The sequence below is a fragment of the Tursiops truncatus genome, chromosome 11, assembly GCF_011762595.2.
Source record: "Tursiops truncatus isolate mTurTru1 chromosome 11, mTurTru1.mat.Y, whole genome shotgun sequence".
In the NCBI taxonomy this organism is placed as follows: Eukaryota; Metazoa; Chordata; class Mammalia; order Artiodactyla; family Delphinidae; genus Tursiops; species Tursiops truncatus.
The window spans coordinates 10,401,487-10,420,694 of NC_047044.1; the positions used below are offsets into that span (position 1 = coordinate 10,401,487).

Genomic DNA, 19,208 nt, shown 5'->3' on the forward strand with positions numbered 1-19,208 from the left:
TACTCCCCTTCAGATTCGGGGGATAAGATCTCAAGAGGTAGTGCGGCAGCGACGGGAAACGCTATCCACTGCATGTGTACGTCGTGCCAGGCCCTACACTCATCCTCCATCACACACCTCATTTCATCCTCACAACAGTCCCACGGTAGTCTCCGTGCTATCATCCCCCTCATATAAATGAATAAACCGAGGCTCAGAGAGGTCAGTTAAGGCCCACAGGGGCACACAGCTGCTTTCCCTGCACTGTCTGAACCATATCTCTTTCTAGTTCATGAAAACAAATGACAGGGGCCCCAGGTATTCCTTTCACTTCCCCCCGTGTTGCCCCAGGTACCATGGCATGAATCAGTCTGTCCTTGCCTCTCTTCCCGTTTTCGTTTATTTCAACATCTTTTGTGCATCTACTGTGTGCTCGGGCCCAGTGAGTTGGGAGCTGTTTGAGGGCAGTGACTGGGTCTTATTTAGTACTGAGCCCCTCGCTGTGTATTGAGCTCTCTGTTCAGCCCAGGGGACCCAGGGGAACAAGATGTCACTAGCACTTAAGAGGTATGCATCGAGGGAATTCCCTGCCGGTCCAGTGGTTAGGATTCGGCGCTTTCACTGCCACGGGCCCGGGTTCGATCCCTGGTCAGGAAACCAAGATCCCACAAGCCGCACAGCGCAGCCAAAAACAAAGGTATGCGTGCCCCGAGGCCATGAATGGAAGTGTATGCGTGCACCGAGGCAGTGAATGGAAGTGAAGAAGGGGCGGAGCCTGGGGGAGTCGGCGGAACCCTCCTCTTCCACACCCACACACACAGGAGGCCGGTTCAGGGGGAGCAGAGGCAGCTGCCTTTATTGGGGGCCATGGGCCGGCTGGCTTCACTCAAAGGCCACGCACTTGATCTTGAAGTCGCCATCGGCTGCCAGGTAGTTGATGGCCTCCAGGTTGAGGCGGTTGGGGAACTTGAAATCGTATCCACCAGGCAGCTGGATGGTTAGGTCTGCCTGGTCGAAGGAGATGCACACCTGGGGGTGGAGAGGAGCAGTGAGCGTGTGGACCCCACAGCGGGAGCCTCGGCCCTGCAGCCACGGCCTGCAGGTCCTAGGCCCCCCCAGAGCCCTTTCCTCACGTAGCCCTGACAACAGCCCCGCTTCATGGTGAGGCCCTGAGGTTGGGAGAGGGGATGCTTCTTACCGAGGATCACACAGCAGGTGACTGAAGGGAGGGGAGATGGGGAGGGAGGACGGGGGGGGGGGGCAGGGTGGGACCCAGGTCTCTAGCCACTCAACCCAGCTCTGCCCCAGCCCACCCAGGGCCCTGACCCCACCCCCAGACCCCAGCCCACCTCCACAACACTTCCAGGCTGGAAGGGGAAGACGGACTCCCGCTGCTCAGCCCCCCAGGCCCCGCCATCCTTGCTGTTACACACGATGGTGTTGGTGTCCCCGTGCGCGTCGAAGCGGGGGTTGAAGTGCAGGCACAGGTTGTTGCCATCTTTGCCCATGTTCAGCACGAAGCTAGGGGATAGCGGGTGGGCTTGAGGCTGCCCCCTCCCGCTGCAGCCCCCTCAGGCCGACCGGTCTGTGCCACTCAGTCCATGTTAATGGACCTCACCGGGGCAACGCATGGAGCCGAGGCAGGAAACCTGGATTCTAGCTGTGCCCTGCCACCTCCTTGCTGTGTGACCTTGAGCACGTCCCTGCTCCATCTGGGTCTCAGTTTCCATATCTGCACAGTAGGGGCTCCACAGGAAGTATCTCTTAAGGGCCTTGCTATGCTGACAGCCAGGACTCTTGTAGACATGAATTTGTGTCCCTGCCCGTTTGGTCAAGGTCAGAAACTCCCTCCAGATGGTGACCTCTGGGAGGGCAAGTGTCCTGTCTGTCTTGTCTATCTCTGTATCCCTGGTGCCCAGCATGATGCGTGACACACAGTAGGTGCTCTGTAACCGTGGGGCGAATGAACGAATAACAATAATGCATTTGCTGAGTGGAGGTAACAGCAAGGCCTCCCTCTGAGGGTTTAGAAGGAATGACATGAGCAGTGCATATGAAGCGTGCGGCTCTACACTGTCAGCTGGTCATCAACGTGTGAGATGACCCAGCATTTCGCCTCCACACAACCTCCCCCCTCCATTAACTGATTAACAAACGAGGCTCAAGGCGGTTGGTTGACTGGTCCAAGCTCACAAGGCTGCGGTGAAACTAGGCCAGCTGGCCGAATGAATGATGAGCTAAGGAAGGACGGAAGGAGTGAAAAGTCGAGAGTCCAGAGCGCAGGATACACAGACCTCAGAGGGCGGGCAGCGAGGGTGACACCCTTTCACTCCCTCTCCTCGCCCCGCTCAGCCTCTGGTCCCGCCCACAGCAGTAGGGAGGGGAAGGCCAGCCGAGGCAGCTGACGAGGCCGCAGCTGGTTTAGTTTAAGGGGGCGACAACGGTGGGAGCGTCCAGACTCCGCGGAGGAAGTGACTCACCCAGAACTCGTAGCCTCAGCAGCCGCCGACATTAACCCCGCCCCGCCGGAGGGAGGAGCCGGGCCTGGCCAGCCACGCCCCTGCCAGGCGCGGGGCGGGACCCTCGAGCTCCAGCCCCCGCCCCCGCCGCCTGCTGCCCGCCGCCCCCGCCGTCGTTCCCTCACCTCTTGGCGTCCGGGGGCACCTCGCCCCGCACTCTGAGGCACTCCCCAGGTTTGAGATTCAGGTTGCTGGCGACCAGACCCTGCGCAGACAAGACCCCGCCCAGCCGGGTTAGAGGACGCAGGGTGGGAGGTCGTGCCCCGCGCCGGGAAGACCAGGCCTGCTCTGACCAGGCCGACCCGAAGGCTGAGGAACCCGGCTGCAAGTTCTAGACTCTCCTTCTTTGTGTGGTCCTGGGCAAGTTTCTTGTCTGTAACATGACTGAGGTTCTAGAAGACAGGATCTAGAAGTTTCTGCGGTTTAGCCCGGGGATTTTAGATGCAGAGTAGCCTGGGTGGTGGAGTGCTGTGCTCCATCGCCTCATTGAATAGATGGAGAGAACCAGGCTCCAAATGCGTCACACTGCGAGTTGGGGGCAAAGGAAGGTGAGTGAGGCGCCTGCCCCTCTGCTGGCGAGGAAGAGGCCTGGGGCTGGGCCATCCCCCACCATCCCCTTCAAGCTCCTCTGTGCAGAGAGGGCCAGGGGCTGGAGAGGAGACCCCTAAGGGGCACAGCTAGACCCCTCTAAGAAGGGAGAGCAGCCCAGGGCGGGAGCCTGCAACCTGGCTGGCTCGGGGTTAACAAGAGCCAGCGCAGAGCTTCACTGGTGTGAGTGGTTCCTCCTGCCAGAAACTTGAATCCTTTCCCTAGGGGCCTGCAGAAGATTCTTGCTGCTTTCTTGCTCCTTTATCACAGCCCCCACCCCCCAGCTTGGAGGAATGGTTGAGCGGGAATGCCCCCAGCCCCCACCTGACCAGCCTGGACAGAATCACCCGCCCCGGGCTAACCCAAGCAGGCTCCCTCCCGGCAGCCTGTTTCAGATCCTGGCGACTTTTGCTCGTGAGCAGAGGGTGACTCTGCCCTGGCCCAGTGACGGGGACAGCTGCAGGGGGGAGGGGACAGGAGGCTCTTTGGGGGGAAGGGGGAAGGGATAGTGGCCCGGGCACCCTCAAAATGCCCCACTCCACCTCCAGTCGGCCACACCCTTCCCACTCCCACTTCTCAGAGAGCTGCAGAATGTAAGCCCTTGGCAGAAATAACTGCTGTCAGACCCTGGAGGAATCCAGAAAATTCTTAAGCCAGAGAAGGCCTTGGGGAAGCATGGAGCCCACCCCCATTTTACAGACACGGCCACTGAGGCCCAGAAAAGACACTTGTTCAAGGCCACACCACAAGAACTAGAACCCAGATCGTGATCTGCCCTCACTATGCCTGGCTGTCTGCCCCCACGCCGTCTCTGGGCCTTGGAGTGGGGTCCCCATACTCACACAAGCCATGATTGAGGAGAGGAGGATGTTCCTGGGACTTCGGGACCAGCTGTCTGAAGACTACCCGAGAGATGGGCCACAGCCCGCTCCCACCCTTTTAACTGGACCAGACCCGGGTGAGTCCCGCCCCCTGGATGCTGAGCCAATTGTAACTCAGAAAGGAGATGGGGGCCACGGGAGGCGGAGTCAATGGAATTTTGAAGCCAGTTCTGGAGCAGAGATGACCAATCAGAGTGGAGACCCCCCCCATTCCTTCTTAGCCACTCCCCCACGGTCCAGGCTCCACCTCCCATTCTCTTACCCCTTCCCAAAATTATGCTGTGGCAAGGATTGGGGGAAGCCAGTGGAAAATAGTTTGAGGATGAGCTAGGCCCAAGAGTTGGCTGGAAGAGGGCCAGGGCCAGCTAGCTGAGCTCAGGGGGTCCCCCATAGAAGGCGGCTGAGGAGGTGCAGTGTCCTTCAAGAATTAGATCTGGGGTTCGTGAGGCTGCTCCCTGGCAGGGGCCAGGGCGTGGCCCGCTCTGGGCGCCTCTGCAGAGGACCCAGGACCCATTAACCACAAAGCCCTGCCCCTGCCTGGGCCTCCCTCTGAAGCAGAGATTGCGGCTGCTGCTCTCGTGCTCCTCGCTAGCGCTAAAGAAAGGCTGGGCCGGTGCCAGGCTTGAGGCCGCCGCCCAGGCTCAGGGCTCAGGCCTCAGGCTTCGTTCTGCCCTCCCGAGGGGTCTGCCGGGGATCCTCCAAGAGCCCCTGCCTGACAGCCTCTGTCCTGTCCGAGAGGCTCAGGCCTGGGAGAGGGCCCGGGGTGAGCCAGACCATGAGGGGATGGGGTCCCCGGTCTGTGCACCCCCATCCACTCTCCTCACATTTCTCCCTCTGACACCCGGCACAGCTTTCCCTTTCCCCATCTGTTTATTTTACTGAGTACCTACTATGTGCCTGGCCCTGAGCTAGCCTCAGAGGATTCAAAGATGAAGCCCTCAGTCCCTGTTCTCAAGTAGCCCACTGTTGGGGCAGAATCTGGCCATGAATCTAATTAAGAAGTAGCACGATGCAGGCTCTGAGGGAAGTCATGAGCGAGCACCTTGGTGGGATGGTCCAGAATGGGAAGAAGGTGGGTCTTGAAGGATGGGTGAAGAAGCAGGGACTGGCATTCCAGCGTGGGCAAAGGCTCGGAAATGAGAAGGCACAAGTCTGGGGAACAGTGAGCGTCTGGGCATGGCTGGAGTTTAGGGTGTGCTGGGGAAAGACGGGGCATGAGGGTGGGAAGCCAGCGGTACCTGGATCGTGAAGGGCCTCACTGAGGGGTTTGGGCATTGTTTTATCGGAGGTTGCCGGGGAGCCACCAAAGGTTATAGGAAGAGTGAGTATTGAGGCCAGATTTAGGCTGCAGGGAAAATCACTGCAGCAACAGAGTTGAAGGTGGGGTGGAGGGGTGCTCACCTCACACTCAGAAACCAGGTAGAGGAAGGAGCGCGGGGAGCACTGGGTGAGGTGGGGGGCTTGCTAAGAGAGTTATCAACAGGACCGCCTTCACGTCACTGTCCCCCTTCTGAAATCACCAGCACTGAAGAGGGAAGTAGATGTGGACCGGGGGTGACTCACATCTGGAGCAAACCTGCCCTGCCCTGCACTGCCTCCCCAGACCCCACCTTCCTCCAGATGACTGAAACCCACGCTGGCACAGGAGGAGAGAGGCTGCCCGGGGCTGAGAGGCAGGTCCAGAGAGGTTGGGTCGCACCCCTTGCGAGCCCCTCATCCCTCCTCCTAGAGCAAGCCAGCTGCCACGGAAACCAACAACAGAGCTTCACTTTTTCCTCCAGGGCCTCCCCCAAACCTCAGCATTAGGGAGGGGTGGGGGGGTGCCTAGCTCCACTGCCTTTCCTCTGTGCTTCCCCTCCGAGGCCCACAGACACTCTCTCTGCCTGGTCAAGGAATGGAGGCATTTCAGGAGGAGTCCAGGCAGTCGTTGCTGTGACTGCCATCAGGTGGGACTGGCTGGCTGTTCCAACCCAGTAGTTGGGCTCTCAGGGCCTCAGGAGCTGCTCCTCCATTCTTCCCCCAACCTGGAAGACGGGTCCAGCACCAGGAAGTGTTTGCTGTTGGATGAGGGGCTGCTTTACTCCTCTCCGGCATCTGGCCTGTCGAGAGATGGAGCGGCAGGGTGACAGGGCGTATAGGCTCCCGGAAAGGCCCCTTTGGGAGTCTGGAGACTCGGGTTCTGGTTCTAGCTCTGCCACGCCCTCCCCAGGGCATCCTGGCAAGCTGCTTCTCCCTGCTTGCCTCAGTCTCCCCGTCTGTGAATTGGGGATGTGCAGCCCTGCTCTCCTGCATAAGGTTAGTACAAGGTGGAGTTCAGGTCTGTTGTACTTCATAGATGATTATTTTTTTCATAGAGTCTCAGAAGGTTTTAGCCTTCCTCTTGTCTCTTCTCCCAGGCTGAGTTCACCTTCCTGGGTCGGCATTTCTGGGAGGCCTCCCCCTCACCACCACCCCCCATCCCTTGGCAGTCTCCTCCTGCCAGTCTCCTCCCGCCTAGGCTGCGTGGGGAGTCTCCCCAGAGTCCAGTGACCCCTATAACAGGGGCCGCAGTTTTCCTGAGGCAGGGACCAGGGACAAGGTGCATTGTGTGCCCCCCGCCCCCATCTTGGGGCCTCCTATTGGTGGCGCCTACTTATCTGTCAGGCCCTGTGCCCGGCGCCTCACTTTCATACATTATCTCATTTCGTCTTCACCTCCCTCCTGGAGCAGGCCACGTGGGTGAAACTTCTGCACAGGGAAGCTGCTCTGGGGCCCTGAAATGAAGCCGACGTTAGAATCAGAGAAGACGGACAAGTCCTGATTTGGGGGCTGCCTGGCTGTGACTCTAGCCTTGGTCCTTGTCCTCCCCGAACCTGTATCCAGGCCCGGAAGGTGGGAATGTCACCCATCTTGGAGGGTAGCAGGATTGCAGGAGTGATGTGAGAGGGGCTGCACGTCAGCTCTCTCTCCTGCACCCCCGAAGGCCGAGGGCACCCACCCCAGGGACTCTCCTCCCCCTCACTGGCCTGCCGCAGAGGCAGCGAGCTCTCTGGAATTCCTCCATCCTACAGGCTGGTGCTATGGGCTGGACCTTGGCTGCTGCCATGAGACATGAGCTGAACTTGTCCAGATAGGGGATCCAGGCCAGCACGGCCCTTCCCAGCCTGCCCACTCCTGCCCTGCCCCCCGTGAAGGCCGCGCCTCCTCCAGCTGGCCGAGGCGGAGAGGGCTGCCAGGCCCACTGAGACACCATCCACACCCCCAGGCAACCTGGCTGGCTCAGCTGGGGAAAGTGTGGGTGGTCAGAGCCTCCAGAGCTCCTTCATTGAATGATGCAGAGACCACCCAGAGAGCGTGGCCACGTGGCCAGGGTCACACACGGAGCTAGCGCTGCAGCCCTTTCATCCGCCAAGCCAAGGAAAGAACACTGTGGTCTGGGGATACCTGGACCTCAAAATGATCTTCTCCTCCTGCTCCATGAAGGAAGGACTAGTTGGGGGCTGCCCTCAACTTCAGATACTTTTCCAACCAGTTTGTGCTGGAGCCCGCCTCCCCACTTACCCACTCATCCAGTCCCACCTCCCTGCCTTTGCTTATGCTGTTCCACCTGCCCCAGCCAGCCACCTCCCCAAACACAGTACACTCTGTCACTTTTGCCTTCCCACCTGGTGTTTGTCGCCCTCTGAACACATGCCCCAGCTCGCCTTTGGGGAACACTCCTCCTCTCATATGAGGGCTGGGTGGGGTCCAGACCCTGTCATTCATTAGTCCTCCAGGGCTCAGGCATGAGTCTTTTTTATTTTTTTAAACGTTTGGGGGTGTGTGTGTGTGACAATTATAGACTCAGAGGAAGCTAAGAGTTTTTTAAAAGCTTAGAAAATATTTGAGACTTGAAGAAAAAAATGTGTTGGCCCAAAAATTCTAAGACTGAAGAGCTGGAATTAATGAACGTTTACTGTGCTCAAACCTAACACTCGGTAGTCATAAAAATTGTATTACCTTGGAAACAATTTTGTGGGTTGAATTTTCTTCGAAAGTGTGCCCAGTTCTCTCTAGAGGTTGGTCACTCCTAAATTAGATCCCCATAGCCAAATCATGTCTAAAACAAAAGCATAAAAATATTTGGAAAAATGTATAGCAAAAACACCCCACAAATCTATTTAATGGGGCCTGTGGGTACATTTTAATGTTTTCTATAATGTGCCTGGGACCTGTGTATCAGGAGAGTTTGGGGCTGCAAATAACAGAAATCTCAACGAAAACTGCTTGAAAATTAAGGAAAATTCACATACCAAGCAGTCTGGAGCTAGGAGGTTTCCATGGTAGGTTAATGCAGTGGCTCAATGAAATCAAAGATCTGGGTTCCTGCATGATCATGGATTGTGGCCATGTAGACAGTCCTTGCTCTTCTGCACAACCACAATCCACAATTCATCCTTGCTCTTAGGACAGACAGGCCAAAGGATTTGGGATGAACTGTCTTCACATCTGCAACAGACTCTCGAATGAGTCAGTTAAAAAATGTGAAGATATTGGATGGGCCAAAAAGTGAACGGTCTTTTTGGCCAACCCAATATATACAGAGCAGTTAAGCAAATCAGACAAATTGGGAATCTAGGTGAAGGGCACATGAGTGTTCATTGTGCTGTTCTTGCACCTTTTCTGTTGGTTTGAAACATTTCTAAATTAAAATCTGGGGAGTGTGACATAATAAGAAATGTATATTTGGTCCATGACCCTAGTTCCTGACACAGAGTTCCTAAATCCTTTGGAATTTCCTAAGTGATATGGGTGCCTGAAAGAGCATCTTTTGTTCTAACATTTTGGTCTCTGACCCCAGTTCCTGACACAGAGCTCCTAACTCCCTTGGAATTTCCTGGGTGATAGGATCTTCTTTTGTTCTAATGAGGTGACTCTTGGTGGGTACCTGGATGGCTTCAGGAGGGGGGCTGGTCACCAGAAAGACCAAGCAGTGATCAGAAGCTTGTAACTTTCAGCCCCGCCCCCCATCCTCCAGGGAGGGGTGAGGGACTAGAGACTAACAATGAGTCATGCCTATGTGATGAACCCCTCCATGAGAATCCCCAAACCACACAGTCTGGAGAGCTTCTGGTTTGGTGAACCCATCCACATGCTGGGAGGGTGGCACACCCTAACCCCACGGGAACAGAAGCCCCTCACTTTGTACCCTCCAGGACCTCACGCTATGTATATGTCTTCATCTAGCTGTTCATCCGTACGCTTTATCATATCCTTTATTATATAATAAAACCGTATTCGTAGTGTTGCCCGAGTTTTGTGAGCCGTTGTAACAAATGATCAGACCCGAGAGGGGAGCTGTGGGAGCCTCTGATTTATAGCCAGTTGGTCAGAGTGCCAGGTGATGACCTGACACTTGCGACTGGCATTGAAGTGGGGGAAAGTCTTGGAGGACTGAGCACTTAACCTGTGGGGTCTGCACGAACTCCAGGTAGTGTCGGAATTGAATTATTGATAGATTGTAGGATACCCAGTTGGTGTCTGCAGAAAACTGGTGAGTTGCTTGATGTAGAAAACGCACACATTTGGTGTCAGAGTACTGTATTCTGTGGGCAGAGGAAACAGTTTTCCCTTTCAGTTGGTGTCAGAGAAGTGGGATTTGCTACAAAGGCCCTGGCTCATGGGAACGTGTGGTTTGGGAAGAGAAAGTGTGAAACGGCGCGGGATGAGGAACCTTTGATTCCTATGTGGTCACGTGGTCACCCGTGGCATGAGCAGCAGCTGTGCTGCACTGTCTAAAGGTAAGCGTGGGGGAATCCCCTGGCGGTCCAGTGGTTAGGACTCCATGCTTCCACTGCCGAGGGCCTGGATTCAATCCCTGGTCGGGGAACTAAGATCCCGCAAGCGATGCATTGCAGTCAAAGAAAAAAAAAAAAAAAAATTTTTTTTTTTTTTGGCCATGCTGTGTGGCATGTGGGATCTTAGTTCCCCGACCAGGGATCGAACCCGTGACCCCTCCGTTGGGAGTGTGGAGTCTTAACCACTGGACCACCAGGGAAGTCCCAAGATTATGTGCTTTATTTATTTTACTTTTTGCGGTACGTGGGCCTCTCACTGTTGTGGCCTCTCCCATTGCGGAGCACAGGCTCCAGACGCGCAGGCTCAGTGGCCATGGCTCACGGGCCCAGCCGCTCCGCGGCTTATGGGATCTTCCCGGACCAGGGCACGAACCCGTGTCCCCTGCATCGGCAGGCGGACTCTCAACTACTGCGCCACCAGGGAAGCCCTATGTGCTTTCTTAACTAACTAACTAAATAATTTTTTTAAAAAAAGGTTAACGTTACCAATGGAATTTAGACATGGCTCCAAGTCCTGGGGAGCTGGCTTACTGATGCATAAGGAATTGCGAAAAAAGTAAAACTTACAGTCCTGTGGTTATGCTTATCTGTAATAGCTAAGATGAAATAAAAAGAGTGCTGGGTGGGACTCTGATGCTAGACCAAGCTCAGATTTCAGCGAGTCTGAGCTTCGGCCACTGTTTCAGAGCCACCCCCAGAGGAAAAACTTACGGCAGGGACAACAGAAAGTACCCCTAAGGCCTCTGGTCACCAAGAAAGTAGTCAACATGCAGGGGTGGGGGAGGAGGGAGGCAAAACTAGGTAACTATTGAAACCAGGGGGTATAATGTGAAGGAGTTGTTTCATTTTGTGGACTGGTGTCATCAGCTTCCTGAAATATTAGCTGGGAGTCCAGTGAAGGCCATATGGTATTCACTGTGCTGTTCTTAGACCTTTTCTGTTGGTTTGTAACTTTTAGAGGTCTGGAGGAAACAACCCCAACAAGCTCTTCCCATCTTTCTGAAGCAGAGTCACAGGCAGAGAAATACACTGGGCCATGCTTTGCGATCACATAATAGCTGCAACCGCTTCCACACCCAAAGCCCAGAAGAGTGAGAGGATGAGAGGGATGCGCCTGGAGGGTGCTGGACCACCTCCTGGGGCAGCCAATAAACCCTCTTACGCCTTAGCCAGGTTGAGCCAAGTCCGTCACAACCAGAAGTCTCCACAAGAGCACATTTGCTCCCACTTCCTGATGCAGCCAGGCTCAGTCAAGTACTCCCTCTTCCCCAGAAGAATCATAGTGAACAGAATTTTCCAGACCTCGAAGTCCTACCCTCAGCCAGCTCACAGATGGCCACCTGCTCTGCAGAAGGCACTGAGGATGCTCGAGGCCAGCAGGGCACACGTTCACAGCAGCAGCCCAGGTGTGAAGGATGCCTGAAATGGAGGGGGGTGCGCGGCACCTCACCTGAGCCTCCTGGAGGGTGAGGACCGGTCTCGCACCTGTCTCCACAGAGAGGGGCCGCAGCCTCCCGGAGTCAGCCCACACAAGTCCAGATCCTGCCTCAGGTGATCACACTTTCCAGGGGTGTGCCGTCGTGTTTAACTTAAGATCACCTTTAAGATGCTCATTCCCCAAGGAGTAGAGTGGGATGAGTAATGCAAGCTTGCTGGATTTTCTGAAGGACTGAGACAGATTGGTATATAAAGACTCAGTGAGGCACAAAGTGCTATTGTGCTAAGGTACCACTGCACACAGAGAATACTCTGCAACTGGGGTAAATCATTTCACGAAGCGGGTGGGCCAGTTCCGGGGAGAGCAGGCTCAGGCAGGGGCTCCTCCCCCCGCCCCACCCTGGACACAGACTTCAACCCACAGACACTCCCACTCGCACTTTATTAAGTACGGGAGGACTGGTTACAACAGGGGTGGAGGTGGCAGGGAAGGCCCAGCCCCCAGCCCCACCATCACTGGCACGCAATAATAAATAAATAGCTGGGGGTGGGCGCGGGGGAGAGGTGGCACAGCAAACACTGACAGCACGGGGGGCGGGCCACAAAAGCCCCCCTCCCAAGCTGTGACCACCGTCAACACTGGTCTGGTACCGTGATCAGGGAGGGTGGGGCTCTCAGCTACAGAAGCCCCCAGAGCCACCAAGTGGCCCCCTTTGTGGAGGAGGGGTGTCTTCAGCACTTGGACCTGTATTTATGAACAGAAATCTGGACCCCTGGCTGGTCCAGTCAGACCCAGATTGTCAAGAGGCCAGTCTCTCAGACTTCTGGATTGTTCTATTCAGGATCCAAGAGACTAATGGGTCATTATTACCTAGGGTCCTGATTGGTCTACCAAGGACCTAGGACAAGAAAGGGTCATTGTCGCTTAGGCTCCCAACTGGTCCACTCAAGTCCCAACAGCAACGAGTCACTATCACTTAGCCTTCTGATCGGTCCATTCAGGGCTCAGGACAATAATGATTCATGGCTACCTAGACCTCTGATCGGTCAATAGGAACCCAGGGCCAGGACCCAGGAGCAGGCAGAGCCCTAGAGGCCCCAGGGAGGAGGTAGGGGATTAAGTGCTCAGGGTTGGGGGAAGTCCTCACAAGGCAGCAGGGCCCAGATTTAAACAAGCGGAGGTCACAGGGCAGGATATAAGGCCACCTGGCTGGGTCAGGCCAGGGTAAACCAGTGGCAGGGAGGGGGCAGCTTCTGGGACAGGAGAGTGCCCAGCCACTGCTGGAAGGGGGTCCGAGGGCCCTGACATCTTCCCTGGGTTCCAGCCCCACCAGGGTAGAAACTGGGGCCAGGGAGCTGGTAGCCCTTAATGCGGCTCTTGGCCCATCACCTCCATCTACAGGAACAGGGTGAGCAAGGGTTGCAGCCACAGTTGCTGGTCAGGTGGGCTCAGTCCTCCAACCCCTCCATCATGTCCGCGATGCTCTCCACATAGTAATGGGGCACGAGGTCGTGCTGGCCGGCTGCCAGGTAGGTCTGGGCCTCCTCCAGACGGGAGACGCCTGTGAGCGTGAGCACGGTGGTCATGCCACAGCGGTGGCCGAAGAGGATGTCGGTCTCCAGGCGGTCGCCCACCATGAGTATGCGGCTGGGGTCCACGCTGAAGTGCTCTGTGATGCACTCAAACATGTAGGGGCTGGGCTTGCCCACCACCAGGGCCTGGCGGCCTGAGGCTGTCTCTACGGCAGCAGCCAGGCTCCCGGTGCCTGCAGGGACATGGAGACTCGGTTAATGCGGGTGGCAGCGGGGAAAGCATCCAGGCCCGGAAACTGGAATTCCCATCGAGGCAGCTTGGCATGGGGGTCAAATTAGGCACTGAAATGAGTTAAAAGGCCACCTGCTTCCAAGTCTTAGTGTAGGGGTTAAGGGCACAGACTCTGCAACCAGATGCCTGCATTCACACCCCATCTCCGCCTTTCTTGGGCAGGCTACTTAACCTCCCTGTGCCTCAGTTTTCCCATCTCTTGGATGGGGATATCAATGGCAGTATCTCACGTGGGTACTGTAAGGCCTGAATGAGCCACTGCATGTAACCGGGCCTGGCTCAGTCAGCCCTGCGTGCCGTTCACAAGTTTACCCAGGCGGCCACACGCCTTTGGGCAAGCCAACCTCTCTGAGTTTCCCTAGACTCACTGGAAAGGGGGATCCAAGTAATGCCTACCTTCAAAGAGGTGCTGTGAGCACCACAGGGGCAAATGCTTTGGAAACAGAAAAGCCCTTAACAAACAGCAGCTGTGGTCATTGCTACAAGAATGTGTGCTCCTGGCATCAGAAACTGGCACAGCCCTTTTGGAACACAGCAGGGCACAGAAATGTTCGCACCTCTGACCCAGTCAGCCTCCACTGGGAAAGTGATCACAAGGCGAGAATTCAAACTGGAGACAAACAGCTACATGGTTGAAGATGTCCGTGGCCTCAGTAACTATAATAAGCAAAATTGTGGAACACACCCAAGTGTTTAACAATAGGAGGACTGTCTAGAAAAGGCTAATTCCCAGCCCAGTACCATCCTGTCCCACACAATGAGTCCACTGTGCCCGTCTCAGGGGTACATCTTTGTGCCAGAATGTTCTACCTTCACACTAATGATGAGCACATTCTAAAGTGCCAGGGGCTGTGTGGGAGCTCATGAACGCCCATTTTACAGATAAGAAAGCTGATGTTCAGTGTCGTTAAGTAACTTGTCCAGGGTTGCACAGCTTAATAAGTGGCAGATAAAGGATATGCATTCAGGTAGGTCTGACCCAGACACATGCAGGGCCAGCCTGTACGGGCTTGGGAGTGCTGAATGTTTCATTTTCAGGAATTCTGAAATGAGTTGGTGGTTAAACAAAGCCACTATTAAAAGTCAACTTATATAAACTTAACAATCAAGTGAAATATGTTTAAAACAAAGGTAATAAATTCTCAAAACTCATCACTTCCTAATTATTTTACCATTATCTATGCTCTTGAGGTTACTTGCATCCTAATGATGGAAATATTACAGAATGGCGTGTACATATCTTCCCAACCCCATGATAAGTGACTTCACATTGGTAGGCTGAAATCAGCCACAGTGGGGGGAGTGCTTACACCACAGAAATTGGCAAAAGGCATAAATCAAGACTCTTCCAGTTACCAGACATCAGTACTCCACTGGTCTGACCCCAAATGCTCTGGGCCTCCTGTCTCCCTTCTCATAGGGGATGACACTCAACTTGATTAAGCCCAAGACACAGAAGGTGCACAAACAGGAAGAATCCTCAGCCCTGCGGCCCCCAGATGAGGAGGAACTTCCTTAGGATCAAGGCAGAGCTGGCCCAGAGCAACCCTGTTGGGAAGGTCTCCCTGACCTCCGACCTAGAACTCGCCTGCTTGTTTTCCTGAGAACTGGGTAGGGAAGAAAAGCTATTTGCCCTGTTAGTTAGAAATTCCTTCCAGGATGGGAAGGGCTCAACTGCGTCACCCCAAAGTGATTTTCTCAGCTCAAGAATGGTAGCTCTTTGGGCTTCCCTGGTGGCGCAGTTGTTGAGAGTCCGCCTGCCGATGCAGGGGATACGGGTTCATGCCCCGGTCCGGGAAGGTCCCACGTGCTGTGGAGCGGCTGGGCCCGTGAGCCATGGCCGCTGAGGCCCGCGTGCTGCCAAAGAAAAAAAAAAAAAAAAAGAAGAATGGTAGCTCTAGGGACTTCCCTGGTGGTCCAGTGGGTAAGACTCCGTGCTCCCAATACAGGGGGCCTGGGTTCGATCCCTAGTCGGGGAACTAGATCCTGCATGCATGCCGCAACTAAAGATCTTGCATGCCACAACTAAGACCTGGCACAGCCAAAATAAATAAATAAATGAATAATAAATATTAAAAAAAAAGAATGGTAGCTCTGTTAGCATATTCCTTTCCTTTTTAAAATAAATTTACTTATTTATTTTTGGCTGTGTTGGGTCTTCGTTGCTGCACGGGGCCTTTCTCTAGTTGCAGTGAGCAGGGGCTACTCTTCGTTGCTGTGTGCAGGCCTCTTGTTGCGGTGGCCTCTCCCGTTGCAGAGCATGGGCTCCAGGCGCGTGGGCCTCAGCAGTTGTGGCACCCGGGCTCCACAGTGCAGGCTCAGCAGTTGTGGTGCACGGGCTTAGTTGCTCCGCAGCATGTGGGATCTTCCCGCACCAGGGCTTGAACCCGTGTCCCCTGCATTGGCAGGCAGATTCTTAACCACTGAGCCACCAGGGAAGTCCCAGCATCTTCCTTTCCTACCAGGTCGGAGCCGATCCCTCTTGGCCCCCCATGTCCCACCTCACTCACTCAGCCAATATTACTGAGGCCCAACTATATGCCAGGCACTGTGTGAGGCACTGGGAATAGAGCAGTGAATGAAGCTAAGATCCGTACCCTGGGTGAGCGAGCATCCAAGCAGGGGAGTCTATGAACGTAACTGTGTCCTCAGACCACTACATCCCACTCTTCTCAACAACCTGTCATCCAAGGCTGGCGTATGTTTTGCTGGTGATGTATTCCTAAGACAACAGGCATTTCTATTTGCCATCTCAAGTGGCTGCCACATGGTAGATAGGTAAACACACAATTTAGGAGACCCATAGGGACTGGGGAGGGGGAACTGGGGTGAGATTAGCATTATTTCAGATTTTATGCATATTGGGGCCTTTATTAGTGTTTTTATTCCACTTTCAAAGCTGCATGATTCAGTTGTGCCCAAACAGGACACCAGCGCTGTATTTGTTAAGCTCTGTCTCCCCCTCTTGGCTGTGGGAATGACCAGCAGAGCTGGCGGGCAAAGCCAGATGGGTGGTGAGACCCAAGGGGCACGCGTGGGCAGGGCCTGGTCTCTCCCCAGCTCCTCCACACCATCCTTCCTGAGCCCCTGGGGGAGCTTCTGAACCCAAAACCTTAACCTGAGCTTTGAGGCCCCCAAAGAAACTCACTTTTCATAGCATGGCTTAGGGCAGGCAGGAGCTAGTGCAGCTGGGAGCCCTGACCAGCGCCCTCACCTTGGATTTATGGGGAAACTGAGACTGAAGTGGTCATGCAGCAAAGCTAAGACGGGCCTAGAACTATAAGATTCTCAGCCTGGAACTGGTTCTGCCATGGCTCAAGCCCTGTTCCATTCCCTAGTGCCCTGTCCTGCAAGATGCCTCCTCCAGGAAGCTTTCCCAGCTCTCCTCAGCTCTAGGACCTCCCTGCCACCCATCTTAATACTGTGTCTACTCCTCAGTCGATCCCACCCTGCCCTCCTAGGGTCCGGTATCAATCGAGTCAGCGGCCAGCAGGGAGTGAGTCATGGAGATCTCACCCTGCCCTCAGCTTACTGACTGGTTGTCCACACACACACTCACTACTGTCAGTTAGCCTCTGCTACCACCTGCTCTTGTCTAACTTGAACCCTCCAAGATGTAGGAGGCTCACTCGCTCCTGCTTTCTCTGCAGATCTGAATTCCCAAATGACAGCAGTGAAGAGTGCCTTGGATGGAGGGGGTGGGGTTTAGAGGCTGGAGGTAAGGTGGCCTCAAGAGCCAAGTTCAGATCCTCTTGCTCTTTCTTGGGTGGCTCACTTCCCTTCTCTTAGCCTCAGTTTAACTGGGAAATGGGACAATAACTTCCATCTCCAGAGTAATTCTGAAACTAAATAAGACACCAAGGTGCTTCATAAAGCTCTGTAATAGGAGAGGTCTTGGATACAATTTACATCATCTGAGCACCTACTGTGTAGCAGGCACTCATCCTGATCACTCTCTCCTCAGCGAAACTGTCATGGTTACTATTCCCATTTTACACCCAGGGCAGAGATGCTCAAAGGTTATGTAACTTAACAAGATTACAGAGCCCTGGAGCTGGAACTGGAACTCAGGTCAAACTCCATCCACTTTCTGTGCTCCCCGCACACCTGCCTTCAACCTGCCGCTAGAAACTCCTGTTCCAAACCTCCAACGGTGGCGGGGGGAATCCTTCCAGGCTTTGTCCCCAATTCTCCGACCTCACCCCGATGGCGGGTGGGGAAAATGACAGGAGCCCTTGAGGCTGGTTCAGAAAGGCTAGGATTGGGAGTCGGGGCCCTGGATTCCGCCTGCAACTCCTTGAGCCACAATGGGCCTCAGTTTCCTCATCTGTCAAACCGGGACCCCACTGCTGCCCCTCACAGGGTGACGGTTGCAAGAATTACCACATGTGGACATGAAAGCATCCTGGGCTCTTGCTGGGTGGGGACCGCCCTCACATCCCTCCTGTTCCCCACCTGGCACCTGGATACGCCCCTTCCCCACCCCACTCGCAGGAGTGGAGGCATAAGCGCCCTAGCTCAGTTTCCCCGCCAGCCCCGCGCTCACCGGGAGTCCGGCTGCCGTCGCTGAGCGGGTGCCACGGGTCGCGGTCGGTGGCCACCAGCAGGCAGTCGGGGTCGCGCAAGTGCGCGCAGGCCTCGCTCAGCTTAGCGAAGGAGAAGTGCTCGTCGTAGCCCACCAGCACGGCGCGCACGCGCGGGGCCGAGCCCGGGTCCTCGTCGGGGTCCCCCGCCAGGCGCAGCCCCGCGGCGCGCAGCTCGGCCCGCAGCCCCTCGCCGCCCAACACGAACACCGCGCCCTGCGCGTCCGGCGGCCCGAGCTGGCGCTGGCGCAGGAAGCGCGCAGCGCACAGCGCGGAGCTGAAGAGCTGCTCGGCGCGCAGCCCCCCGAAGCCGAGGCGCGCGAAGCGGAGGGCCAGCTCGGGCCGCGCGCGCCGGCTGTTGTTGCTCACGAACAGCGTCGCCTTGCCAGCCCGCGCCAGCCGCTCCAGCAGCTCCGGGGCGCCCGGCACGGCGCGCTCGCCGTTCCACAGCACCCCGTCGCAATCGAAAAGGACCCCCTGCGCCCGGCCCAGCACGTCGCGCAGGGTCGCGCCGCGCAGCCGTTCGCAGCGCGCCATGCAGCCGGCTGGCTGCCCGCACGCTCGCGCCGCGCCGCTCTGTTTCCGCGGGCACGGCGCGCTCGTCCGCAGCTGGCTGGTTTCCGGCACCTGCCAATCGGCGCGCCGCAAGGGCCAGGGGGCGGGGTCACGGCCTGGCCCGCGGCCAATGGGGGCTAGAGTCTCGGGGAGGAGCTGGGCTGCGAGCTAAGGGAACCTTTGGAGAAAAGGGCGGAATCGCGGCCGCCACCGAGGGAAAGGGACCAACGACGGCCTAGCCTGGTCCTTCGTCACTCCCCTTAGTTCCGCTGGGCCAGTAGTCGCTGAGCTTCAGTCCTAACTAGCTTCTTGCAGGGATGGGAGGCTGAGAGACTGACGCTCCTTTTGACCAATAAGGAGTTACAAGTAGAAAATATGGCCCGCTCCGCGTTCCCCAGCCAATCAGAAGCTTAAGACGGCTGGTTGCTAGGAGGAAAACAGATGCTAAAGGAGATGTTATCTTTGGGTCAAATCTCATTGCTCTCTGAACCGTGATCACACCAGTTACGAGCGAAGTCTTGAGAAGAGTGTGGGTGTGTTGAGGAGAGAGGCACACGGTGTCCTCTCGGACGCTGGAGCCCTTGGTCTAGACCAGTGGTTCTCCACTCTGGCTGTGCGGTGGAGTCCCCAGGGGAACGAATTTTTTTTTTTTTGAGATATAATTTACATACAGTAAGATGTGTAGATCTTAAATGTACAGTTCCATGACTTAAAAAATATATATTTATTTATTTAATTTATTTATTTTTGTCTGCTTTGGGTCTTCGTTGCTGTGCGTGGGCTTTCTCTAGTTGCGGCAAGTGGGGGCTACTCTTCCTTGCGGGCACGGGCTTCTCATTGAGGTGGCTTCTCTTTGTTGGGGAGCACGGGTTCTAGGCGCGCAGGCTTCAGTAGCTGTGGCACACGGGCTCAGTAGTTGTGGCTTGCGGGATCTAGAGTGCAGGCTCAGTAGTTGTGGCGCACAGGCTCAGTTGCTCCGCAGCATGTGGGATCTTCCCGGACCAGGGCTCAAACCCGTGTCCCCC

The 19,208-nt window shown here is 55.7% G+C and overlaps 2 protein-coding genes across 9 annotated transcripts; both read right to left on the bottom strand.

The window, feature by feature from the left end:
* Positions 1–808: 808 nt before the first annotated feature.
* Positions 809–4,066, bottom strand: LGALS1 (galectin 1). Its single transcript, XM_004312145.4, has 4 exons — positions 3,929–4,066; positions 2,624–2,703; positions 1,329–1,500; positions 809–1,008 (listed from the first exon to the last, which is right to left on the bottom strand). The coding sequence occupies exons 1-4, from the start codon at positions 3,935–3,937 to the stop codon at positions 862–864; spliced, it is 408 nt and encodes a 135-aa protein (XP_004312193.1). The 5' UTR covers positions 3,938–4,066; the 3' UTR covers positions 809–861.
* PDXP (pyridoxal phosphatase) lies at positions 809–18,262 on the bottom strand. 8 transcript variants are annotated; one of them, XR_012324190.1, is made up of 7 exons: positions 17,592–18,262; positions 12,611–12,986; positions 7,946–8,045; positions 6,640–6,720; positions 3,929–6,066; positions 2,624–2,703; positions 809–1,008 (listed from the first exon to the last, which is right to left on the bottom strand). XR_012324190.1 is itself a non-coding variant. In XM_019943194.3 (2 exons), the coding sequence occupies exons 1-2, from the start codon at positions 18,163–18,165 to the stop codon at positions 12,670–12,672; spliced, it is 891 nt and encodes a 296-aa protein (XP_019798753.1). In that variant the 5' UTR covers positions 18,166–18,261; the 3' UTR covers positions 11,644–12,669. The 8 variants fall into 8 exon arrangements, 1 of the variants encoding a protein (XP_019798753.1); XR_012324189.1 differs by having other exon boundaries at positions 6,600–6,720; XR_012324191.1 differs by lacking the exon at positions 7,946–8,045 and adding an exon at positions 11,234–11,452.
* Positions 18,263–19,208: the final 946 nt, after the last annotated feature.